A 26,598-nucleotide genomic window follows, 5' to 3' on the forward strand; every position below is an offset into this window, starting at 1 on the left:
GGAGAAGAGAAGCTGCATGGAGACCTCATAGCAGCCTTCCAGTACCTGAAGGGGGCCTGTAGGGATGCTGGGGAGGGACTCTTCGTCAGGGACTGTAGTGACAGGACAAGGGGTAACGGGTTAAAACTTAAACAGGGGAAGTTTAGATTGGATATAAGGAGGAAGTTATTTCCTGTTAGGGTGGTGAGGCACCGGAATCGGTTGCCCAGCGAGGTTGTAAGTGCTCCATCCCTGGCAGTGTTCAAGGCCAGGTTGGATGAAGCCTTGGGTGGGATGGTTTAGTGTGAGGTGTCCCTGTCCATGGCAGGGGGGTTGGAACTAGATGATCTTGAGGTCCTTTCCAACCCTAACTATTCTATGATTGTATTCTATGATTCTGAAAGAATGGACCTGCCTGGAGAAGAGAAGCTGTGTGGAGGCCTCAGAGCAGCTTCCAGTGTCTGCAAGGGGCTCCAAGGATGCTGGGGAGGGACTCTTCATCGAGGACTGTAGCGATAGGACAAGGGGTGATGGGTTCTAACTGAAACAGGGGAAGTTCAGGTTGGAGATAATGCAGAAGCTCTTCCCTGTGAGGGTCCTGAGGCACTGGAATGGGTTGCCCAAGAGAGCTGTGAATGCTCCATCCCTGGCAGTATTCAAGGCCAGGTCAAGTCTTGGGTGACTTGGTTTAGTGTGAGGTGTCCCTGCCCATGGCAGGGGGCTGGAACTGGATGATTTTAAGGTCCTTTCCAACCCTGACTATTCTATGAGTCTATGATTCTACGGCCTTTCACCTGGCCTAGCAATTAGAGACCACATTTATAATGTGGCATCGTTGGCAATGAACTAAAATATTCCCATTTTGAAAATGATCCTGGTCATTCAGTTGTTTAGCTCATAATCCAAATAATAAGTATTGTTTGGCTAAATCTGATAAAGTCAGAGGAAATCCTAGGGCATTATGACAAGAAGGGAATTCCAGCAAAAGGAAGTAACTGTAACAATCAAAGCAATATTACTTACATGCTGGTTAGATTCCAGGAATTAAAACCAACACAAAACCAGGCTGTGTAAAGTTCCCATTGTACCCTTAGCACTGGTAAGGAGAGGGCCTGAAAGCTATTGTGTGTATGTGTTTGCTTTGCTCGAATATGTTTCACCTTTTTTAGGTTTTATTGTCTCACTTGTGTGCAGATGTAAGTGCTTATATATAAAAACTATATAGCAAATTGCCATTGCTTAAAATGAGTTTTACTGGTATATAAAAATCTTACGAGTCTCTCTTGTAATGCTCAGCACTATATGGTCTATAAAAGCTGATTATGATTTCTTCTGATATCAGCGTAGGACATGTGAAGAGACAGCAACATCGAAGATTTTAAATGTGGAGACACAGATGCAATTAGATCACTTCATAGCTTTCATTGGTGCTAAGCCTCAGCAGTTCCCATTGATGGAGTTCTGCAAAAAGACAGAGACGCCAAACAACTGAGAGCAGCAGTGCCTGACCGTGAGGCAGCAGCACCGTTTCAGGTAAGATCTGTACCCCAATTATGCCTTGGGAGAGGGGTATCATAAGGGTGGAATTGACAGCAACCAACACGGTCTAGCTCTTCCCAAGACAAAATGCTGCTGGTTCTTCCCTGAAGAGCCCTGTTGCTGCCCATGACATGTGAGCCTCACCTGCAAGAGAGGGATGTGTTGCTTTCTGTGGTATATTGACTGACAGCCTTGGCACTCTGCTTTTTCCTTCAGAAAATGGCTTGATACCTCTCCTTTCTAGCATGGAAGAGGAAGAAGACTCCCATCCTTTAAGCTCCTGTGGGTTAGAATGTTCTTGTAGGATTTGGAATATCTACTTTTAATTGCTGCTTTCCTAAGGAGCCCTAAACAAAACAGTACTATTTCTTAGGAAAATGCCTGAAGTAGATGGTACTTCCGCCTTTAGCAGATGGGCTGTCTGGCATAAGTGGGGCATCAGATGTGTTTTTTCGGTTCTCACTTTTAACATCCTTCCTCTTTTCATGAAAGTTTAAGCAGTCAGAATGTGAGTGAGAGGGAGAAAACTCTTCAGGCTAATAGTTACTACACTATCTAAGAGGAAGATACATTCTCGTGTATGTTTATGAATTTCATCTAAAACCCCAGTTTGGAACTTTTTTCTTTATTTAATCCTATAACATAAAAATAAATCCTGTTGTTGGATCACAACCTGCAACTACATGCTTGAGTCTCACAGTAGTCCGCTGCTCTTAAAACACTTCCAAGTTTCTCCCTTTCTTGAAATTCTCTTTGTCCACATCCTGTAGGCCTATAACATCATGTTCAGGGGAAACTAGATTTTATTATTATTATTGTTATTTTTGCATCCTAGAAGGAACAGACATTCAGGTGTTAAGAGCTGAAGATTCCTGCAGTCATTTGAAGAGATTACCACATGCAGGCTGTCTGCCCTGTCTTTAGTGGAAGCTTCAATACCTGGTTCTAGCAGGAAATGGTGGTTCCTTTCCACAGCTGCTATTCAGAGCCAGAAGCATTGTCAGGGTTTTGAGTTCGGGATAAAGTGATACACTTGGTTCAGGTAGAGAGAGACATATCTAGCATGTGAGCTTAGTTACAAGCTAGATACTGACCTAGAGAGCTCTGCAGGTATATTCAAAGATCCCATAGCTCCTTCTGATAAAATCAGCTGCAAACAGCTGAGGAGTCAGCATGTTTACTGCTTCCACCTGTGCTGGAAGAGCAGTAACTTCCTTCAGAAGTGTAGGGTAGACAGCAGGGCTGGTCATTTGTAAAAGTGCTGGAGTATAAGCCATGAGAGAATCAACAGAATTGTTTCAGGCTGAAAAAGAAATTGAAGCATGCCATGTCCTCTCATCTCTGATGATTATGAAAAAAGTTGGTGACCAGTGCACCACCAGGTATGATGAACACCATACTTTGCCTACTGCCTGATCTTCAGCCTTGCTTATAGCATAACCAAATAGAAGAAATAACCTTTTACAGCATGGTACTGTTGGATATAAACAGACTCTGGAACATCCTTGTCCATGATCAGAAGTAGAATTTATGTAAAGAGCTTCAATACTGTTACTTGGTAATTATTTGAGTGAGGGCTTTAAGGATTTCTGATTACAATTTCCTGAAGTGGGAGACAAGTAAGACCAGTGGATAGAATCACTGTAGTTTTAACCTTTTTATATATCTCTAGATCGTCCTATTTGTCTGCCTAAGTCTTGGTCATGTAGCTGTAAAGCTTTGCAGTGAAGTATTACATTGGAATACACTGTAAAATAGGGTAGGAAGCTTGAGATACGTAGGTTGAATGACTAGATGCTGCAGCACAGTTGCTGTTAACTCTGCTAACTTAGCTACTGTGTCAGGCTTGCCAGTGAAGAAATTCATCTTAAGGTTTTATTTCTTGTCATTAGACTTTTCTTGAGAAGCTTTACGATAATCAAGAGTATTGAAAATGTGTGGAATCTTGAGCATTTTTTAAGGTCAGTTTCCAGAAACACTGTAAGCCTGGCACAGTTTAGTATGGTTAGGAATGGCTTGATAGATAACATCAACATACTTGTTGACCTTGCCATTAAGGTGCACTTTAATTTTAAGGAATGTATGATTGTTTTAAATTATTTGAGTTTTAAAACAATCCTTTGACTACCACATGCCAATAACTAGTGTATCCACTGGGAGGGCCTCCAGTATTCTTTCCTTGATGCTAACCAGTGTTGAACCGCATCCTTAAAGACTTATGCTTACAAACTAAACAAAATTATATTAATAAAAAGCTTCATAGTTTAATGAATAAAGTACTTTAATAGAGAGAATAATAGCTTGTAACTTAAATGCTTCTAAGCTGACTCCCAGAACTGCTTTCTGACTGTATGGGAAAGTAGTGTTTAAACCAAAGGCTTCAGAGTAAAAGATTTAATGAAGACAAAAACAACCCCCAAAATATCTCCATAAGTCAGTTTATATCATTGTGAAAACACATTAAAGTTAGTAAACACAATTTTGTAGCATGTGTGATCTCAGTAATGTAGTATCTATGCTGGAATTCGTACGTATTTAGTTCTATAATACATTGAATTGTATGGGTCCCATCCTGTGTCACTGTGTGTCTACACTATTCCCCATTCATTATTATATAGCTGCAGCATATATTGGCATAAAATAACTGTTTTATTAATTTTTAAGTATTTATGTAATCTTTTAATGCAGTTAAGCAGCAGAAGTTGAAGACTTCTGCAGTTTATTACCAGTCACATTCTGCAGAACTCCAACTAATACTTTGAAGAATAGCAGCAATCCTGGAACCAGAGTTTCAAAATAAACGTGAATGAAAATCTGAAGGTAAGTTTGATTTAACCTTTATTAATGTAGTGAAAAGACATATAAAAATAAAAGGAGAAGAATGTGTCATTTTTAATGAACTTTATTAAATTATAACTCTATTTAATAGTCAAAACTTGTTCTACTAAAATAGGCAAATGCATTTGTTTATGTGTGAGTGTATAGCTTCTGTGCCAACATTAACAACTGTGAGCTTAGCTTGATGATAACCAGGCAAAGATTATAAAATCAGTAGTGCCAGCTGCCTGGCCTGTGTACAATCAGGCTTTCATGAAAAATCTGAAGCCTGGATTTGACAGAACCAGAAAACAGCTGTTCTCAACAGCAGCTTCTGCTCAGAAACTACAGCTATCCCAGTGAGAATTAATGATCCTTTTCACTTAGCGCACTCTTCTACTGGCCCTTACGGCAGCTGTTGCTGTGCTTCCGCTAAACACTTCAACAAGGGTTGTACTACAACTGCAGGCAGCAACTGGCTAAGGAGTCAGCTGGCAAAAGTCTTGACATTTTGGGGAACTGGACTAGGTAAGTTATGTGTTCTTTTTGTGGTCTTTGTCCTTTTAGTATCATACTCCCTGGAGCCACAGCGGGCTAGTTTGGTACCCAGGCAGGATCATAATTTGGTCCCACACCCCAGCTGTCTATCTTGGAAGAAGCTGTTTATCTTATACTTGGAGGAAGATTGTATGGAAAATTCTATAGGCCATAACTGGCCCCTAGGGAAATAAAAATCAAAGTTTTGGGATCTCTTCCTTTTACTCTGCAATAACAGTTCAGTGGCTGGATGTATATTTGCAGCTCTTCACTTCCCTGCTGATGACTGCAAGAAAGTCACTTTATCACATGGTGTACTACATTCTCTTTACAAGTGGCGTAGGAATAGTGAAACTTATCTTCTCCATGGAACACCATGAGGTCTGTATAGGAGGCTGGAAGCTTAGGTTATTTTAAGAGCATTGGGAAGAACATATTGAGGAACAAAGCTTATACAGTTTTGACTTTAACTATCACATTTTTTCAGGCCAGTCTGAACTGGCACATGGCAGTTGTGCCAGTGATTGAGACCCAAGCCCACATAGCTTTTGAGCATACATACTGTTGGTGTAAACATAATCATTGACAGGTCAGTCTTACCCTGTCATTTTGCTTTTCATGAAAGAGCAAGTTTTGTTTGTGTTTTCCCCACTTTGGGGAAGTGCAGAATTCTGTGTTACTTGAACAGAGTCCTTCAGAGTTTTTACCATAGCAAGGGCACAGTAAACTGAAGCTCCTAATTAAAATAAATCTTCATGATCCTATAGTAAGAACCAGCCATAAGTGCTAAATTCAATCTTCGACTATTCATATTTGATTGTACTTTTAAATATACATTTATATGAAAGTCAGAACATCCTGGAGAGTGATGTTTTGATCTAAACTGATTTTTAGAGCACTTCGGAAAACTGTAAGTTTTGTTGGAGCCCACTAGATGTCATTGCTTACACACCGTAGACTACTGCAGTTCTGCTCGCTAGGCAAGGTAGGACTGGGGGTCTTCAGAGTAGTGGATGAGTAATGGATGGAGATAGGCTATAGCCTATCTGTTTATGTTACCCTAGAAAATAGTTCCAGGAACAGTGCTGCAACCCATTTATTCTTATTGTATGTATGATGTAGTTCCTACCAATTTATATGCAGTAGAAATACTTTAGGGAATAAGAAGGTGCATCAGGAGCAAATGAAAGGAAATATTTCTGAATAAATGGACATTCGGAGACCTAAAATCTGTTAGAGGAAGCTGATATCAGCAAATAATACTTTGATTTCTGACTCTTCTCCAAAGGCGTCTCTCTCTTCTAAAATGTGACAGCTGTTCTGGCCTTGATAGGAACTAAAATTACAATGTTTGTTATTGTTTGAGGAAATTGAATTTTAGATCTGAAAACATATCCAATAGTGAAGTTCATTGAGAGATGAACATAGGATCATTTTCCATATGCTCATTTGCATTTACTCTGCAACTCTCATTCTGGAAATATTTATATAGTCAACTCTTCTACACACCTATATATAGACATACTTCAATATTAAAAAGGAAATAATCAGCTTGGAGATACATATTTTTAAATATTTTTTGAAAAATAACCAGCCTTGAGGTATGTATTTTTGTTCTCAGCTCAAAAAACCTAACTGAAAACATGTGGAATGTGTTGGAAAATAGCAATTTGTTGCACTAACTGAAGATATTTCTGATCTCTTTAGTGCCTTGCCTTACTTGATTGTTATGTGGAGAATAAGAATAAGGGGAGTCTCATATTCCTTTGCCTTTTTTATTTAAGAAAAAAAGCCACATTACATTGGAAGAATATTGCAACAGAAGAGTTAAGTATTTTTATCACCTAGAAACAAATGAGAGTACACATATTATACTCTACTATATTTCCAAGTACATGCTTTCATGTTTAACATTTAATCAGTGTACTGGAATATGAGATACTTTTGAACGTTTACATCTATAAGCCTATCAGAAAAGACAAATACATCTGCTGGAAATCAGTGCTCTTATTTTTTTAATGTACAAATACCTCTTTCCGTACTTTAAAACTTGTGTAGCTAAAAATTGCAGTAAATTCCTTCTATTTTTTCATTTTATTTTACACATGCCTTTGCATTTTTTCAATCTCCAGTCTTCCCTTCTTTTTGCTAAAAATATACAAAGTTGAATTTACGATAGTACAGACAACTGCTACACACAGAGCTGCTACTGCCACTATTACTGCTGTGTTGGCACCGTTAGTGCTGCCTTGATGATTTAAAGGCACAGATGCTTTTGGAGGAAGGAACCATGTGGTTTGGGCTATATTAGACACCTCTGAAATCAAGTTGGTATCATCAACAGCACATATAGCGAAGTAGATTTTGGTGCCATTTTCTGGTTTATTTTCTGGTTGAATTTCAAATGATTCTTCTCTACCAGCTTCCTTAGGTATGAGATTAGAGCAATTCACAGAAGTGGCATGGTCAAAGTTATTCCTTAGGTCCAGAAGATTTTCACTGGTTTTTATTATGTAGTGATCAGCTAGGGGGGAAAAAAAAACATGTTAATAGCAAGCGTTTTCACATCCTTTCTTGCAGTGACAGTATAGTACTTCTAGAGCCATTTTGTAAAAAAAAAAATGTGCAAATGATTTCTGTTTTACTACTGACCATTACTCAGCATGGAGGATTGGCAAGTTTGTTTCTAAGCCTTACTGTCAAAGGTCTATCGTGGCTGGGTGTGGGAACTCCTTGATTAATAAATGAAATTGAATGTGCTTTAAAGACATGATTTCACCAACACTCCTAGCTTTGTGCAGATCTGTGCAAAATGTAGCTGAATGAGAAACTGTGTTGTCCAAGTACAAACATAAGATGAAATGGCAGTTAAAATGTATTTGTATATTTGTAGATTGCAGGGGCAAGCTTTGCATCTGATCTGTATTCTCTCTCTTAGCACAAGGTATGTAGTGAGGTGGGGTCAGTCTCTTCTTCCAAGGAACAAGGGATAGGACAGGCGGAAATGGCCTCAAGCTGCACCAAGGGAGGTTTAGACTGGAGACAGGAACAATTCCTTCCCCAGAGGGTGCTCAGGCATTGGATCAGGCTGCCCAGGGCAGTGGTGGAGTCACCGTCCCTGAAAGTGTTCACATACCATGTAGACCTACTATCTTAAACTATAGCGCAATAGTTTTAGGATAAAAGTTTTTTAGACATAGAGTTGCTGAATAACAATGAAAGAAGTTGAGATTTGGGGGGTTTTTTGGGGTTTTTTTGTTTCCTTGTATGGCTATTAAAAATTTTAGATAAATAAAAGGTTTTCATCTGAAACTGTAATCTGCATAACTGTAGACTGTAGATTTTAATATACAGTCTCTGGCTTATGCAAGGAAATGCTTGTACATTTCATCTGGAATTAGTTTTCATTTTTCCTGTACAACAACCTTAAAAGGAGTATATTGATAGAACGTTACTGCATATCTGTGATCCTTTTACATCTCTGAAAAGAGACTAAAGATTTGTATCTTCCATGTTGGCATTATGCACAGACATGGACTAAGACTTACTGCTGAAGTTTGTAGTGGTTGTACTATAATTTTATTTATTTTATTTGCTTATAATATTCCTTAGTTTACTTGTTGGTTGTTTAGGGTTTTTTTTTTTTAACATGAAAAATAAGGAGAACTAAACCATGTACCATGCAAGAAGGTAAGTTTCTGTTTGGTTACATTTTCAGGTAGGAAAGATGTAGCCCTCACCCCTGAGTGGTGGTTCTGAGGGTGTGTCCTTCCAGATAAAAATATCAACCTCATCTCATAGCAATGTAGTGTCTCTCTCACCTTTTCCATTGTCAAAGTCACCTCCTGGAGCTGTCCAAGACAACACTATTGTTCTGTTTTCTATACGAGCATGAAGGTCTGTAACTTTACAGGGTGGATAAATAGGAGCAGGATCTCCTGCATTCACTACAAAAGAACCTGTTGAAATTCTGCTGAAACTTCCCAGCTGGACTTGGATTTCTTCATCAGCAAATTCAGGTCTTGGTGCAGTCATGTAAATTTTACCTGTTTAAAACATTTTTCAGCCTTCATTGTGACAGAACTCTGAATTGCATTTTCTTCTCATTTTTATTATCTCTTCTCATCCTATATGTTTTCTTTAGCTTATTCAAATATAGTAGAAAGTTAGTGAAGTAAAGACAGAAAAGAACATGATCTCAGGATTCTCAGCATAAAATGTAGGAAACCTTAAAACCAGACAAAGTCTGAAATGTGTAAAAATTAGAAATGATGCAACCAGTAAAGCAGGTTGCAGATGTTGGTGAACCAAGGCTGCAATAAGGTAGTTTCATCCATCTGTTTATCTATATTTCAGGCCTTAACAAAGTTTTGGTTATATAGAATGTACTTTGTGAGTTTTTAGACAATTTTTACCCTGATTTTTCTAAATTTCACAATGTAAAAGTGTAAAAATGTTAAATTTCAATATAATAGATGGGACATCTTTTAAGATGAAATGCCATTTTTGTGACTCTAAATGATCTCATTTGCTAACCTTTACACACCCCTACATACAAAGAGACAAAGAACTGTCTGTTTCATAAACTCTCCATACCATTTTCTCTGTAGCCTGAATTATAGGAGGCTTGATTTCGCTTGAGGCTAAGACTGGTGGTTGCATTTCTGCCATGGGACTTCACTTTTAGACTGTATCTTCCAGTGCCTTGTAAAGAAGTAAAGTATCTTGAATAGATTCCATCATTCTTCATCATGTCAGCACCTTGGTATAGAATTGTTGAGAATTACTAACTCAAAATACCTGTGGTAAACAAGGTTATTTTTTCTCTTCATAGATAAACATAAACCCTGAACATTACTATGCAAAAAACCTGGCAGTGTTTTGTAATCTGTACATCTTTAACAACAGGAGTGGCCCCACTATGACAGCCTGTGTTTCATATATATTTTGTTAAAAAGAACCATTTTGCATTAATACCTTTAGGTAAACCTCGTTACTGTATGGAACCACCAAGTTAATACTTATTGGCCATCTACTACATAAAGCACCTTTAAATTAGAAAAGTGTCATAATTTCCCCTTTGGCCAGGAATTTATCAAGGAATTCTTCTCTTTAAGTGAACTTCTGCAGTTGTACCTGACTGGCTGCAGTAGGTGACCTACTGGTGGCATCCAAGCTCACAATTAAAATTTGCAATCTTGGCAGCAATGTAAAAACAACTTCACAGGTTTCAGAATATAGAAGATGTTTAAGAAACACAGGGTAGCACCCTGAAATTTTGTTATATTTTTTGTGAAAGCAAGGACAGAATTAGGAGGCACTGCTGGCTACTGCTGCACTTACAAAGCTACAGGTCTACAGCAGTGGTGAGAGAAAAGGAAGAGGAGAGAGGAAAAGAGATTGAGGGATGCTGAATGCCAGGATGTCTTACTATCGTTCTAAGAAAGAGTGTTCTTGAAAATAATGCAATAATTTAAATGCAATAAAGTAAATAATGTGATTATTTAACATAAAAACAGAGATGAAGGTGCAAGGTCCTACACCTGGGTTCGGGCAATCCCGGGCACAGATACAGGTTTGGCAGAGAAGTGATTCAGAGCAGCCTGAGGAGAAGGGCTTGCAGGTGTTACTTGATGAGAAACTGAACATGAGCTGCTTCAGTGTGCATTTGAGCCCAGAAACCCCCCATGTGCTGGGGTGCATGAACAGGAGCGTGAGCAGCAGGTCAAGGGGGGTGATCCTGCCTCTCTGCTCTGCTCTACTCTCATGAGACCCCACTTGCAGCACTGTGTGCAGTGCTGGTGTCCTCAACATAAAAAGGACATGGAAGTGTTGGAGCAAGTCTAGAGGAGGCCACAAGGATAATCAGGGGCTGGAGCACTTCCTGTATGGAGACAGGCTGAGAACATTGAGTCTGTTCAGCCTGGAGAAGAGAAGCTGCATGGAGACTGCAGAGCAGCTTCCAGTGTCTGAAGGGGGCTACAAGAATGCTGGAGAGGGACCCTCCATCTGGGACTGTAGCGATAGGACAAGGGGTGATGGCTTCAAACTGAAACAGGGGAAGATCAGGTTAGATCTAAGGCAGAAGTTCTTCCCTGTGAGGGTGCTGAGGCACTGGCACAGGGTGCTCAGAGAAGCTGTGGCTGCCTCGTCCCTGGCAGTGTTCAAGGCCAGGTTGGACGGGGCTTGGAGCAACCTTCTCTAGTGTGTGATGTCTCCTGCCCGTGGCAGGGGGTTGGAGCTGGATGAGCTTTAAGGCCCCTTCCAACCCAAACCAGTCTGTGATTCTAAAGCTAGCATTTAGTGAACTGATTTTAAGACTGTAGTCCAGCTTTATAGAGTACGAGATGGACCAACAAAACAGTTTGTTTACATTTTAGCTTGCCTCTTGAGAGCAGATGATTACATGAAGTACACTTTCAGAAAGTATATATGAGCAATATACTGTCTACCATACACAGTTCTGCATTCACCCCCAGTAACGGGACAGGAAAGAAAGTGGAACAATTCTGCAGGTAAAGACCCAGGTCTGTTTTCCTCCACAAGAACAAGTCTTGTGGCTTACTTCCATCCTAAAGCAGTAGGATTCTCTGAATCCTTTTTCATTTTTTTTCTTTCTATAGTACATAGCTGTGCCTCAGTCCTTAATGATAAATCTGAGGGGAACTTGTAGACTTGGATTCCAAAATGCGTAACTGCTAATGTTTTTACTATTATATATGGAATCTTACCTGCACCATTATCAAGAAGTTCAAGGGTTACTGCTGTAGCATCATCCTTCCCTATAGTGGCTGTCACTGTTGCACCAAGAACAGGCCAAAACCCTTGGCTAACCTCTGCATAAACAACCACTGGATTAAATGCTGTATTTGCCCTGTTCATGTGAGCTGCAGCAATCACAGGAGCAACATCATAACATGCTGGTCGAGAGGTAGCTGTTACTGATATACCTTGAGTCGCTGTATGAACATTTTTAATATAAAACTGCCAATCACCCACCTGTAAATAAAATACAAAAGTATAAAAACTAGTGAAAAAGCTTCATGTTTCAACAGGACAATAATAAAAGAGTAATTAAAGAAAACCTGTATGCTAGTCTATAGGGAATGTCAATATGTTTAGTCTTTACCTCTGCAGTGCCATTTATGCGGAGTCTAGCTGTGTAGGAGTTTGAATTATCAATTGTAAAGTCTGAGCTTCCATATTCTTTTCCTTTGGGGTCCCTCAGGAAAAAAAAAGGCTGAGACAGGTTCCATGCAATGTTGAAGGAAGTGTCATTTCCCACAGTTTTGTCAACAGGCACAGTAGTGTTCATCCATGCAGAATGCTGAACAACTAGCTCTTTGCTTTCAAGCTGTGGTTAGAGAAATAAAACTTGTCTTGTTGCTATTTAGTAAAGAAGCATTTAACACATTTTCAGAGTGATTCCTTGTCCATTGTACAATATGGTATCCATTCACTGCTGACTTAAAATGGATTAGTCTTGGAGGAGAGAACTGAAAAGCATTTATGCCTTTTGGAAACTACCATGAGAAAAGGTCCCTTCTTAAGTGTTTCTAACTCAGAGTTATACAGAAAAGATGGGAGGCTTTCTAGTTCTGCTGTCTCTACCTACAGGAAAATTAAGAGCTATCTGGCCAGCTGTTGAATGAAGAAAACCAATAAAATCCCAGGTTCACTTTATGAAATGGCTGCTTGCATCGTAACATTTATTTCAAGTGTAAAATCGTAATAAACAGAATAAGTTATAGTAAGTCCTTCATTTCTGTATCTATTTGTCTGCCTATCTAAAGCATTGTGCCAGTAAGCCGTATTTCCACTGCAGTCATAAGCTTAGGTTTTTTTCCTTGTATAGGTGGGACAGAAGAGTCAATTAAAGACAGTATAACAACTCAAAATATCCCAGACCCAATTTTCTAAGCTACATTAACTGCTGCTTATAATCTAGCTATCTCTGTGAGTGCTATATTTTGGATAAAACATAAGCCCAGATCTGTATTAAATATTAACAAAATGAGGAATGCATTGCTAAATTCTAATTATCAGTTATCCTAGATTAAAAGTCTAAAAGTTTATATATTAAAATTATACACATGGTGTAGGAGAGAAGTTGTATTTTTAATTGTATCTTTGTTACTTAAGTTAGACTGTTGAAATGCTCTAAAAGGTAATGTTTCAGATAGGAGTGAACTAATCATCTTGTGGGATTTCTGCTTGCTTTTGTCTCTTGGACTTCAACAATTGTGATAAATAATTTTCTTGATATTTTTTAAATCAAGAATTATAGAAGTTGTTAAAATTATAGATTTATTTCCTTGAAGTGAAATGTGGGAGATCACTCAGAAATGGACTTGCTTTTTTTTTCCGAGATTGAGCCACTGAGCACATTCATGTCTAAATGAATTCAATTACTTATCACCTAAAAGCACAGGAGGAAACACAAATGTTGAAATTCAAACCTGAATAGATTGTTCAGAAATATCTCCATTTCCTGAGGTAATTGCACTGAACACTTCAATTAATTTGCTGGGAACAACTCCATCTAGAGCACAAAGCTTTAAACCTCCTGAAAGACAAGAGCAAAAGAATTAGAAATACTAATTTTGACTCTAAAATTGCTCAGTTTTGTGTGATTTCTGGTACTGAATGTTCTGCTGCGGCAGCCAATTTGTTACAAAGTCAAAATCAAAATGTATCTTTTTATTAATGTGTCAATGCATGTGTCATAGTAAATTCTGGCTCATGCAATCAATTAATTTTATCTCTCATTGGTAAAGATGCAGCACGTCATCAAGTACAGCATTTTTAGACTTATAGTGCTTTTGGAGTCATATATTATCCTTTCAGTGAAATTCTGCTCAGAAATACCTCTGTAGAAAAAACACAGTGGCATACCATGGTTTTTAACTCTTAAAATCCAGATAATCTTTATTTCCAAACATGAAGTTTAGATCTCTTGCACGCAGTCTGAGTTCAAGCAGCCCTAGTCCATTGGAAGTTCTCATACTAGTGCCTGGCTGTTAGTGAATTCATTGTGAATATGGCTTCATACTGTTCCACTGAGGCTCGTGTCTCACCATCTGCACTTCATGCACTTGTCGCAAGTCTCTCTCAAACTAGGATCATACATGTCAGACATAAACTGAACCATCACTGTGCTCTCAACTCACAGGTTATCCCTCTCCCTACCACCTAATGCCTCTCACCCCTGTCCCTCTTGCACACACTGACATAAGGTGTGCAGGTTACATCAGGTGTATGGCTGTGTCTCATGAGAGAACACGTGGAGTAATATGAGCTGGAGGTCTTAACCTGAGAGATCTATTTAGTAACTTTGCAAACTGACTTTTGTTTCTAAGCAGGAAGACCTGCCGGTTGATGAATACATGCTGAAGGACCGTCTGGGTTCTTTCTGCCCCCAAAATCATTCTTAATAAATTCTCCACAAGGGGAGCTCAAACAACGAATTCTATCTTAAAATACAAGCCAGGACAGAATTAAAATCTGGACTCCACCATTGTCCTTGTCATGTTGATCTAATGATGTTGAAGAGTGTATAAGGGTATTTCAAGTTATTTAAATTGCTAAAACAAGTGGATTGTACTCTGAAAATGCACAGCATGTGCACCCTCAAATAAGATTCTTTATTCACTGTATTTGTCTGGAGTCAGCTTGCTTTCTAGATCTACTCAATAAGTTCTCATTCTTCCCTGGCACTTCCAGGTGCAGTAGCATGAAGCAACACCCCTATGGACAGTTTTTAAATGGTTGTTTTCAAACTAACTATGTAGCTTCAGCTATGCTTGCTAGTCACAAGGGTAGTCACTGTGCTTACAATTTCCTAGCCAGTGCACTTCAGCTGTAACAGCTGAGGAAATCATTATTCTTTGTGTACTAAAAAATGCTTATGAGTAAAAGCATATAGAAAGTTCTAGTCATTGCATGTAATGCCAGAAATAAAACTCTAGACATTTCTTTTCATGTCAGAGAACAATATAATAAGAAAATCTCCTTAGTAATAGGGTATTGTCATGTTTTAAATCAAGACAGCTCTTAAAGGATAACTATGGATCTAAAGAGTTCTGTTTGCTTGCATTAAAAAGGTGCTGCTCATGATAACAAAGTTTCCTTAAAACTAGATTAGTTTTAAATTTCTACATTTAAATCTAAAATTCCAGACTGATGGTATTGCCATGCTTTTACATTTTCATACTTGAACATGCCAGAGAATGAGAGTGCCTTGTAGAATATTTTACCTGTTAGTTCTGAAAGTTCTTCTAGTTTCTTGTCTGCCTGTGGCCCCAGTGCAATGGTGTGAATTTTAGCCCCACTTTGTTTCACCAAATTAAAGCAAGCTGCTATCCCTGGGTCCTCTCCATCTGTCAATAACACAATTTCTGAACCGTATGTAGTATTCATTTTATTTGCAATTACCTGCATCAAGAAAAGAATTCATGATATAAGCAGCAGAATGATTTTCAAATACTAGTTTATCCCAGGACACAGTCAATGTATGCATTTGGAGCTGTTAACTTCCAATATAAGATAAATTTATTCTTTAATAAGTGTTTGAGATTCTATTTAATGCTAGAACTATTACAATATTAATTATTGCAATTGATATTGCAAGTTCTAAATGCTCAGATTAGTAAGTGTTTGGTTATAAATAGTGAATATTTAATATATGCTTTCCTGGGGCAGGAAACTGTCCCAAATTTAAGATGTCAAAAGCATTCTGCCTGTGTATGCTTTGCTGGTTTGCAGACTGGATATTTAAGGGCATCATATTAAAATCTTCTGTCCCCTGTCCGGAACTACTCTATTCTCCAGTCAAAATTTCAAGAGTAGAGAAGGACAGACTTCTGCCTAAGGATGGACTCTGAGGTAACTGAAGGTGGGGCAGAAAGGGGTAGGAGGCAGTCAAGGCTGTTCCATCCCTGTCTGGGTGCCGGTTGTCCTTCTGATGTCCCGCTGTCCTGAGCCTCCTCCCTGCCCTGGACTCTCAGCCACCTCGAAAGTCTCATCTTTCTCTGCGCAATTTCTCTCTTTCCCTTCCTTTCTTTTTCCTACATGCTGCTCCTTATTTTCAGTTTTGTATCTGAATAAGGTGACATCTGGGACTTCAAACTGCCAGCCCAAGGAAGTATAACAAGCAAATAAATAATAATCTTAGAATCATAGAATAGTTAGGGTTGGAAAGGACCTCAAGATCATCTAGTTCCAACCCCCCTGCCATGGGCAGGGACATCTCGCACTAAACCATACCACCCAAAGCTTCATCCAACCTGGCCTTGAACACTGCCAGGGATGGAGGATTTGCCACTTCTTTGGGGAACCTGTTCCAGTGCCTCACTACCTTCACAGTAAAGAACTTCTTCCTTATATCTAACTTGAACTTCCCTGTCTCCCAATCTCCCAAGCTCATGAGATGTATGTGGTTTCACAGGTTTAGGGGTTTGATTCATGACTACTGCGCTGTGGGAATTATTCACAAATTTAGATAATTCTTGTAGTTAATTTTGGAATGTCATCTTCTTTTTCAATAGCCTTTTAAAGCATGGACTTTAAAGCACATCTGGACTGTCTTCTAGTAATACTCTTCCTAATGCCATATAATGGTAATGCCAATTTCTATACCAAATTTTCTCCTGGTAGATTCAAGAATCATCTTATCTTTCTTAACTCTACCATATTCTCTCTCTTAACTCTACCATTGAATTGGAAGTCCATGTTCAAGTACGTTTCTCACTTCTTTCTTACTTCCCTACATCCCAAGGATATTCCCACATTGTACTTTACCTTAAGTCCTTTATGTATCCCTGCACAGATATTGGTCAGTCCACTAGGAATTGTAGGCAAAAATTGCACAAGTTTTTGGCGTGTCTCATCATCGGTTATTTGTTGCAAATGAGCTCTTTCAGTTGCATCAGAGTCAAATGTGACAATTGCAACCCAGGAGCCGGTTTCAATAACATGGAGCAAGTATGTCTCTGCAGCAGTATGGAGGTTTTCCATGCGGTTGTGCTGTATGTGAAAAAACCCACCCTTAGAATGCAGTCTCTTTGAAAAGCTGTGGCTATGAACAAAATGTAGGATTTGTTGATGTTGTCAGGTTGTAATTAAAAACTATCTGCCATAATGTAACTCGTGTATGCTCAGTTTGAGAAGAGAGGAGATGTAGACCATGTTCTGGTCTTGTGAAAGCACAGCAAATTGCAGCTTCCAAGAAAGATGCAACCAGGCAAAGTTCATCTTCTGATGTTACAACTTCATTCCTAATCAAGGTTTTTGTCACTTTTTGTTGGGTTTAATAGCATGATGGCAATGCAAAAGGACAAAATCTATGATGCATGAGCAGTAGATTAGTCTAGAGACTAAGTATTTTGAAAATTGAAATAATACTAAAGTAAAATTATGGCTATTTTAAATGCAAATATTTGAAGGGATTACTAAAAAAAAAAGTTATATTTTTAAGTATTTATCATAGAGTTGTGAAGTCTATTAATAAATCATGAGACAGCTGCCTTACCTACCCAGATAATTTTGTCATCTTTCTACAGATGATACGATTTATGCAGATTTATGAAAGTATGAGGATATTTATGGAAATAAGCCTATATTCAGGGATGTTTACTAAACCTTGCATCCATAAACAAGCTCAGTATCTCATGCCACAAGAAGTTGTAAAAGAATAAACCTATGCAAAGTTTATGGGAAAAAAGGGAAAAATACCCCAGCTGTGTTAAAATGATTTAACATTACTTCAGCTTACATTCTTGATTCCAAAGAGCAATATTGTAATGAGGAAAGAACATCTAATTTATTATGTATTTACTTTAAAATTTAGAATCATTCATAACAAAAATACAGTGTGAAACTCCATCTGTGATATATTGCTGCTTGGAAGAAATACAAGGGCATTTTCATTCTAGGTCTGGGACAAAGGCAGGAAAGGATATAAAATTGATATTTGACAACAAAAGAAAGACCAAGTCTGCCCTACAACTCTCAATACTTTCAAGTGATATCTTGCTAGGAATTTTTGCTTAAAATTGCTTATAAAATGCATATTCTTACCATTCTCATGCTCCCAGAAATATCCAGTACTAAACAAATTACTCTTTCTTGGGCTTGTAGTAGCCTGAATGTAGTCTCAGAGGAGGGTGCAGAAGTATTTAGAACAGTTGAGTTGCGAAAGTCATCAGATTCCATAATTACCTCCCACGTGCTTTTGTGGTTGCATATCTTATTCTGCATATTTGGAGCCTCACTGTTGTGAGTGTTTTGATCACAAAATTCAACCACCTAGAAAGTCAGATTGAAGCTGATAATAATTCTGATCCCAACAGTATGAGCATAAGAAAGTATCTCAGAAAATATGAAGTTTGTGGTGGGGGACAGGACAGATGGAGGTGTTCTTCTCCATTGAATGTACTCTGTGCCATGGTGCCTGGCTAGCCAGGATCTTAGAAGAGGCAAGTGAAGAAAGCACTCCCAAAGAACTTACCTCAGATTCTACATAAGCACCAGCGTGTTGTGACATGTAGAAAGCAAGCATTTTATCTGTGAGTACTGAGATCCTTGGAGTGACTGCTTCATGGAAGTCCTACTAGATTTAAGCCTGCTAACATAGATATTGTGGCTGAACAGCATGGAGGTCAGTTCGAGTTAGCAACCTGAAAATTTAACCAACTTCTTGGGTTAAGCTGGTGTTCTTAGACTGGTTCATGTAAGTTTTCTTGAGTCAAATAAGGAAATATGCAGAAGATACAAAGTCAAGACTTTGAGAGAAGCAGGAGCTAATCTTTTTGATGTCTCAGGATGTCCATGGCATACTGCTAAGGGAAGACCATGACCTATCATTACGAGATAATCATGGAAGGCAGGTTAAGTACCACACTTCCTCCCCTGCCCCAGTAGGATGGGGGAAGAGGAAAGGAGGAATAAAAGCAAGAAAACTTTACTGTCAAGATAAAACAAAAGAAAGCAAAAAAATGTTGTTTAATAAGTGAAGGATGAATGAAAGAAAAGAAACAAAGTAAGTGATGCAAAGGCAATCTCTTAACACCTCCCATGGGTAGACCAATGCCTAGCCAGTTCCAGAGCATATATGGGTAAGCCTCCTAAAGCCCCCTCTTTTCCATTTATTCCTCAGCATGACTCCAAATGGTATAGAATATCTCTGAGGTTAGTTTGGGTCATCTGCCTGGTTTTCTCCCCTTACAGCCTACTGTGCACCCTCCAGACTATTCATTAGTAGAGGCAGAGTGAGAAAGAGAAGGCCTTGATGCTGTTCAGCTAAAGCTAGAACATTAGTGTGCTATTGGTACTCTTTTGGTCAAAAATCTAAAACGCAGCATCATATCATCCATTACGAAGAAAGTTATTGTATCCCAACCAAGCCCAGTACACCCAGGAAGTTCTCAGAAGAGCTTGCCCAAAGAAATAAAGTTGATAGCTGGAGGAATTGTGATACTGTACCACAGAAACCTAGCCTGCAAGGATACTGTCCATCCTGCTAATCCCTGTCCCAAACACTGGAGCTGACATGAGGAGGCCTGCCTGGTTATCCTGGCTGCTTTCAAGATAAGTGGGCTGCTGCTTCCCTGTTAAGGCTAGATAGACAGACCAGATTGCTCTGCAATGGAGTGTAATAGAGCTAACCAGGTAACACAGTTCAGGTGCCAGTTTTTATAAGGAGTGATCAAAAACTACAGTTACCTTATGGACAGGGCATTTGGCAAGAATGCTTCACTTTTATGCCTGTTAACCTGGTTTTCCAAACACAAAGCGAGAAGGATTCTGAGGCTGCTATACATCTCTCCCTTACTGAGAGGAAACAGCTGTCAATTTCTAGTAGCTCCTTTGTCTTCCATTTTGAGCAGATTTTAATAGAACTGATAGCATCCTCCATAGTCTTTGGAATTAATTAAAGAAGCACCTGACCGATCATTCTTCCCAGCAGAAATCACTGGTTAGACCCTAAATGTTACTAAACTCTTAAGTTCAGAAGGGTATAGTAATACTTACAGGACGTGCGTATTGCATATACATAATAGAACATGAGATATTTTGGCGTATATCTGGAATAAATACACATCCTTTTTCATATAGCTGACCATCATATCTACAGCTTCTTGGCTTACATACGTCTCCTCTGCAGTCATGGAAAACAGGAATACCAGTCACACCAGCTGGACAGCTAAGGGAAGAGAATATAAGCAGGGCTGCTTAAGAACCCATACATATAGTCTGTAACTGGTTATTTATTTGAATTTTGACTGCCCAAAGTCAAATTGCTGTTGACACACCACTGCACTAGGCACTGCACAAGTCCATATGTAGGCTTTCTCTGTGCCTGGCAGGGTCCTCGAACTAATCTATAAATAGTTAAAATCATAAAACCGTTGTGGTCTTTTGTGATCTTTCTTGTAATAATCATAGGCTATGCACGAAAGACATCCTCGTAGTACAAAAGACTGTATTGATATGCCTGAGCTAGGAAAAAGGGCAAGCCTGAACTAATTCTCTACATTTTCTTAGTTATTGTCCCTCTTTGTAGAAACTTTAAAATCACAGTGGTTTCAGTAGGCAATTTCAGTGCTGCTGATAACTGCTCTTTGATAAAATCAGGTCAAATAGGTATGAAACAAATAGTGGCTGAAGTCTGCAGTTGCACACAGAGAAAACGTTGTTCACCCTCATCTCCTGAACCTGCTACAAAACAGCACCAAAGGCAGCTGTGGTTTTCTGGACTGCTGAGCAGGCAGTAGAAGTTGCTGGCTAAGCATCTTTTAATCACACGAGCAGGTCGTGGACACTCTGCAAAGTACAGACTCAACACAGATGACAAACGTAATGAAACGGTTATTGAAATGTTTAAACCTGAGTAATGTAAAAGCAGAAATAGGAAAAACATGCTACCTTGTTGCTTCAATAGTTGCTTTTTCAGACATGTAAAAAGGCACGTCTCTACTGTATTCATCAAACACCCCCCACCGAAAGTGAGTCCATTCGTGGACAAATACTCGACCTGTTGAAATAGAATAGCACATGCACATTCTAAATAAAACTGTTTTTCCTTAATAATAATAATAAATAAAATGTTTTCCTTAGACTTTTTAATAAATTGAAGTCATTCTTCTCTGAGGTAATAGAAGAGGATTGTGAAATATTTACTAATTAAGGAATAACTATTTAAAGTTTTCAAAGGTATGAACAACTTCTGGGTAAAGGTTGGACTTGATGATCTGTCCTGGTTTTGAGCAGCAGCAGTCATTTTTCTCCTTCTTAGGAGCTAGTACAGTGCTGTGTTTTGATCTTTTGGCCTTGGAGCAGTGGTGATAACGCCGATGTTTTCAGTTGCTGCTCGAATGTTTGGTGTGGCCAAGGACTTTCTGAGCCTCATGCTCTGCCAGGGAGGAGGGGAGGCTGGGAGGAAGCAGAGACAGGACACCTGACCCAAACTGACCAAAGAGGTATTCCATACCACAGCACGTCATGCCCAGGATGTAACGGGGAGTTACCCGGAAGGGTTGGGACTGCAGGGTTGGACGAGGTATCGGTCGGTGCTTGGCTGGGGGGAGTGGGGCGAGTTATCAGTCAGCTGGTGCTGAAGTGTTGTATTCTTTCCTCTTGTTATTTCCTTTAGCATTATTATTATTGGTGGTAGCAGTAGTGATTTGTGTTATACCTTAGTTACTAAACTGTTCTTATCTCAACCCGTGGGAGTTGCATTCTTTTCGATTCTCCTCTCCGTCCCTCCAGTAGCAGGGGGAGGGAAAGAAAGGGGGGGAGTGAGTGGACGAGGTTTGTGGTTGGGTTCAAACCACGACATGATCTTAAAGATCTTTTCCAGCCTAGCTGATTCTATGATTCTATGGATCCAGTATTTGAATATTTAACTTCAGACATTTCATAGGTATTTACTACTTCTGAAAAATATGTCTCAGAAGTTTTTGCATTTTAACAAGCAAATTGAAGTATCCATATTCATTATTCACTAAGGCAAATCTTGGCCTTTTTGTATGAACAGTAAAACAGGCAATTAAATAGTATTAAATAGTATTACCTTTTTCTCCATAAACATTAGTCAGATTTTCATTTAACAGGAAGTTAGGTGTGAAATGGATGTACCGTCCTTTCATCTTACATCCTTCATACAGTAAGGTATAAGGATCATCTACATGTTTCATATAATAGTCTGCTATGATGACATCTGCCTGAAAAAGTAAGACCAAAGTTATACATGACATGGGTGTAGAGAAGAGTTCGGGTATTCTTGTTGAATAAATTCAGTCCTGCAATTCTTTTTACCCTAAAAACACCCTCAACAATTTTGAGGAAGAACTACCAGAGTCAGTCCTACATCTTGCTGTGATTTGTAATATAGCCTCATCAGTGTAGCTTTTCCTTGTTCTAATCATAAAAAGTTCTCTAAATCATACCTGATCATACGATTCTGTTTTTATTCTTGAGTAGTTGGTATTTTTCTTCCATGTTTTAGGAATTATAATTTTTACAGACTTGAAGAAAAATCGATGTTTTGTCATTTCAAACAAATAATCAGAAGCATTTTTAATCATGTTCTGGGGAATGAAAGAAAACAAAATATCAACATTAGTATTAAACATTTGACTGTACGTGCAATGAGCCTTAGCAAGAAACAGCAGTGCAGAAAAGTAGAAGTACATAGCACAAAACTAAGACAGTATTACAATCTTTTCTAAGAAAAGAATAAACAAAAAAGGAAAGGACTAAGCTGTCATTCTTGGAATCTCTCAGTGGTTCTATAATCCTGTTCTTAATCAGAGATTGTGATAGAACTCCCACTCAAGCCTTCCTGTGAGGTGAAAACTACTAAACACAGGGATTTTAGCCTTACATTCATACTGGCCTGACAGCACATGTGGGCAAGATTCAGCACTGCACCTGCTTTTCATTTATCTGACCAATGTTCCCCCTCAAATTCACCATTTCTTATTTCTTCTTCTTTGTATGATGGTTACTATATGTCACCATGACTTTCCTTTCCTCTTGATGTTTCACCACTTTGCTTGGAGTAGAGGCATCAGAAAAAGCTTTCTCTTCCCTTGTTTTTCTCTCCACTAGCAACCAAGCTTTCAGTGGAAAAAAAATAATCAGGAAGGAGGGACCTGAAATCTGTCCCGCAGGCTTTTCATCATCTAAGAAACAAGCTCAGACAAGAGGCTCTGGAATCAAATATCCACGTTACATGTACATAAAAGTCAGCTAAAGGAGATTTCTTGAAGAGATTCAGTTTGCCAGGACTGAGAGTGACAGTGAGGACTAACCCATGAGAAGTTAAGCAGTAATGGGACCTGCCACATCAGCTGTCCCCGTGCAACCCCTTGCCTGCTCTTCAGATAGAACAGACCAATTTGACTAGCTCAAGGGAACTGAAAGAATGGTGTAAGAGCAAGTCTCATAAGGTCAGCTCTAATGTGAATTTGGTATGTGCTAGGTATCTCACACTAACAGTAACCATCACTCATACACTTCTATCTTAAAACACACTCTCAGTGGTTTGCTCCTTAATGAAAGCTGAGTGATCTAAACTGTACTTACTCTTAAAAACAGGGATAGCCAGTAACTGAAATTACATCCACTTTTACTCCATGTAAACCTCCTCTCACAAGATAAAAGAAATCTGGAAATGTTAAAAAATTGATGGTATCCATTGTACTCGATCTTACGGATGACATGGGACTGATACAGTCCTACATCAGGTCTAGTAGGCATTAGAAATACTGCAGAACTTGGGCATTTGTCAGAAGTGTCCTGTTGAGCAGGTTTGCTCTAAAATGGTTTCACTTTGTGGAAAACAGTGTCTTTGCCTTGAGAGCTGACTAGCATTCCAGTGGAATTTATACATTGAGGCAGCTATGTGAACTGGAATAAAACTGAAGCCCAGAAATGCCACTAAACTGAACCTTTTTTTTTCTCGGTTTGCTTGCTTTTTTCTCTCATTTACAATTTTTAAAAGTAATATAAGACATATTACCTAATGAAAGAACAGTAGTATAATCAATGGCTGTTAAACAAGCATTAGTAAGACATTCTTTCAGGTAAACATAATTTGGAAAGCTACTTAAAGGAATCTCACTCTGCCTCCCAACAGAGATATTACAACACCGTCTGAGAGAATTAGTGCTCTTAGTAGCAACAACATACGGCAAGACAAATTACAAATTACTATTTTAGTAACTATGGGATTGATCTGTGATTAAGTCAAAACAACATGAAAAACCTATAGACAAGAGTGAGAGCTGGACCTGATTCATGCTACTTTCCAAGGAGAAAAGTCAAGTCACAAATGCCAAGGAACAAAGCATATAAATGCAGACTTTCTTACCATTGTGTTCAGGATTATGTTGGCATCTTCTGGCACCTGGGGATTAATTGCAACAACCAGATCCTCATAGCCATTCTCATTTAGCCATACTGTAGAACCTTTTATCAGGTGCAAGAGCTGAAAAGATAGCAAAAATATCAGACTCTGAGTCACCCCCATTACTTGTCTCTGACTGGGAGATTCTTGGATAGAAAAGTGATGGCTTTATCAGCCTTATTTATATGACTGCCTGTAACGCACAAGACTTTGTTATGATAACCCAGAATAGTTCACCTCCCCCATCCGAGTATGCAGAGTCCCAAGCACATCTTATCTTCTTGTTACAGCAGCTAGGATAGTTTGGTTCTTCCCATCTGACTACATGGAGTCCCAAGCGTGTCTTATCTTGTTGTCACAGGTCATTCGCTTCCCCCCATTGCATGGCCACCAGCGTGACAGCCAGCTGTGGATCTCAGCAGTCAGACAACAGGACCTGCATTACATCAGTGAGTTTGCTAATGAGCCAAACAGCACACCTCATATGTAGGATATGTTGACCAGCACAAGTTTCACTTTCCCTTAAACTTCACTCCTGAGCAGGTCACCACTTTGATCAATGTCAGTGTCCTGGGGCTCCTATCATGGTAACAGTACACTTTCCATAAAGTCAAAGCTTTCACTCCCTGAGGGATTCACACCTTCTCTTCACTCCTAACACTGCCTTTGTGTTGAAAAGAGGTGCAACAGTCTGCAACAAGACACTGATGTTCTATGCAAGTACAGTTGTATCAGATATGTTGGCTGCATTTAGTTATGTATTAATTTTAGGAAGAAATAGTTCATATTTTACTGTGAACTAAAAAAACCCAATGCAATTTTCTTATGCCTTTTCAGGTGATCTATGCTCTGCTATTTATTTTATAAGAGAAATAATTGCAAAAGCACACTTGGAATTTCCTGGGGAAAAAATCTGAACAATGCATTAATTATGTAGTGCGGAATTGAAACAATAGAAAAAAAAAAACCCAGATTAGATCAGTGAGACAGCAAAATGCCAATAAATTCTATATTTGCAATGTAAAGTCTCACTTTTTAAATGTCATCATTTGCCTTTAGATGAATAACCAGATTACTCTGCATGGCTCTCCTATGTCTTGTCATCTTTCAATTCATACTCAAAGAAACTTGTCCAAAAGTGACTTTATATTTACTCCAATTCCTTGTTAAAGTATTTCATAGCATCACCCCAAACCCTGATTCACAATCAGTTGAGAAATGTCTATTAGATGATAATTCCCTATCAGACACTTCTTGAGATCTCTCAGCTAGGTAATTCCTAATTTCTATAGGAGGTGCTTGGTTAATCCCACATAGCACTATATTTGGAATTGGGCTATCACACAGTAATCAGTTCACAAATACCTTATGATAGAGTTGTATTCTTAGTTAAATTCATAATTCCATTAAAATAATAAAAATGGAGTGAATGTGCTACTGATTGACACTGGTAATATTTTCACCCTTTAATTCATTATTGATGGAATTTCTGTATAAATAATTTCCTGAGGCAGTCCATGATAAAATGACATTATCAAATTTTATTATGTCATCAAGATTAATAATTTTACATGGTGGATGGAAACACATCAGCTTTAGGTCCCAATAGTACTGCAGATATTATGAAGGAGCCTTCTGCAGCTGTTCTATGGAAACCTCCTCTTCTGATATGAATACCATTTTTAATAATTGAGGGTCTTGATGGGTTCATCTTGATTTTACCTAAAGCAGTAAAAAATGCAGATTAATTTTGACTATAAACACATTCTTGTATGCAGGCAACCTGAACTACACCTCATTTATATGGTTTTTAATCTGAAAAATCCATTAACCTAAATGAAGTGCAATAATTTCTACTGCACTAGATATTTCTGTAGAGTTTCAAGAGTGCTAATTACTAAGAAAGCCAACATTAAATTGAAGTAACTGTTACTTGTTATAAAATAATTACAGGAGAGTTTAATTTACTAAAACTTTAACAGTTTTTAATTTAAGATGACTGATTATAGTACTTCAGTTAACAAACCTACAGCTACTCTTTTCATAGGCAAAACACAAATCCTGTCTATCTGTATTACATAGGCACTGCTCTACTATAGAGTTTGCAGCCTACTTTAAATATTTTTCTGGAGAATACTGACTTTTCAGGTTTTGAAAAGCATTCAGAACTAAACAGCTCTTAGTTGGGCTGTTGCTCTAATGCTACTGCTAGTATTTGTAAAGGGACTTGATGTATAGAGGTGCCGGAATACATAACTGTATCATTTTCTCTGCATTACTTTGCAGTTCTGTTTTCTACACGACCTGGTATAGAC

General features: G+C 38.6%; 2 protein-coding genes across 3 annotated transcripts in view; one reads left to right on the forward strand and one right to left on the reverse strand.

Moving 5' to 3' along the window:
* Positions 1 to 2,782: 2,782 nt before the first annotated feature.
* ODF2L (outer dense fiber of sperm tails 2 like) overlaps positions 2,783 to 26,598 on the forward strand; it is a 48,579-nt gene continuing 24,763 nt past the window's right edge. The window contains exons 1-4 of one of the 2 annotated variants that reach the window (XM_065675581.1): positions 2,783 to 2,900; positions 4,207 to 4,338; positions 4,723 to 4,863; positions 24,645 to 24,732. The gene's annotated coding sequence lies outside the window, so the exon portion shown is untranslated. The remainder of the gene's footprint in view (positions 2,901 to 4,206; positions 4,339 to 4,722; positions 4,864 to 24,644; positions 24,733 to 26,598) is intronic. The other variant, XM_065675579.1, reaches the window with a different exon arrangement.
* Positions 6,632 to 24,406, reverse strand: CLCA4 (chloride channel accessory 4). Its single transcript, XM_065675578.1, has 14 exons — positions 24,248 to 24,406; positions 22,320 to 22,460; positions 21,944 to 22,094; positions 20,797 to 20,905; positions 19,903 to 20,074; positions 17,950 to 18,177; positions 16,672 to 16,896; positions 15,129 to 15,306; positions 13,332 to 13,438; positions 12,002 to 12,226; positions 11,604 to 11,871; positions 9,469 to 9,633; positions 8,694 to 8,918; positions 6,632 to 7,396 (listed from the first exon to the last, which is right to left on the reverse strand). Exons 1-14 carry the CDS (start codon positions 24,404 to 24,406, stop codon positions 6,972 to 6,974), a joined length of 2,778 nt encoding a protein of 925 aa, XP_065531650.1. The 3' UTR covers positions 6,632 to 6,971.

This window comes from Lathamus discolor, chromosome 3 (assembly GCF_037157495.1).
Source record: "Lathamus discolor isolate bLatDis1 chromosome 3, bLatDis1.hap1, whole genome shotgun sequence".
In the NCBI taxonomy this organism is placed as follows: domain Eukaryota; kingdom Metazoa; phylum Chordata; class Aves; order Psittaciformes; family Psittacidae; genus Lathamus; species Lathamus discolor.

Excerpts from the sequence above, each read along its gene's own strand:
- CLCA4 (XM_065675578.1), bottom strand. The coding sequence starts at position 24,406 with ATGGGGGTGACTCAGAGTCTGATATTTTTGCTATCTTTTCAGCTCTTG. Across the intron at positions 20,906-21,943 it reads TAATGTTTATGGAGAAAAAG|GTCGAGTATTTGTCCACGAA; the intron begins GTAATACTATTT and ends CTATTTCAACAG. Across the intron at positions 15,307-16,671 it reads GGATACATAAAGGACTTAAG|GTAATTGCAAATAAAATGAA; the intron begins GTAAAGTACAAT and ends TTCTTGATGCAG.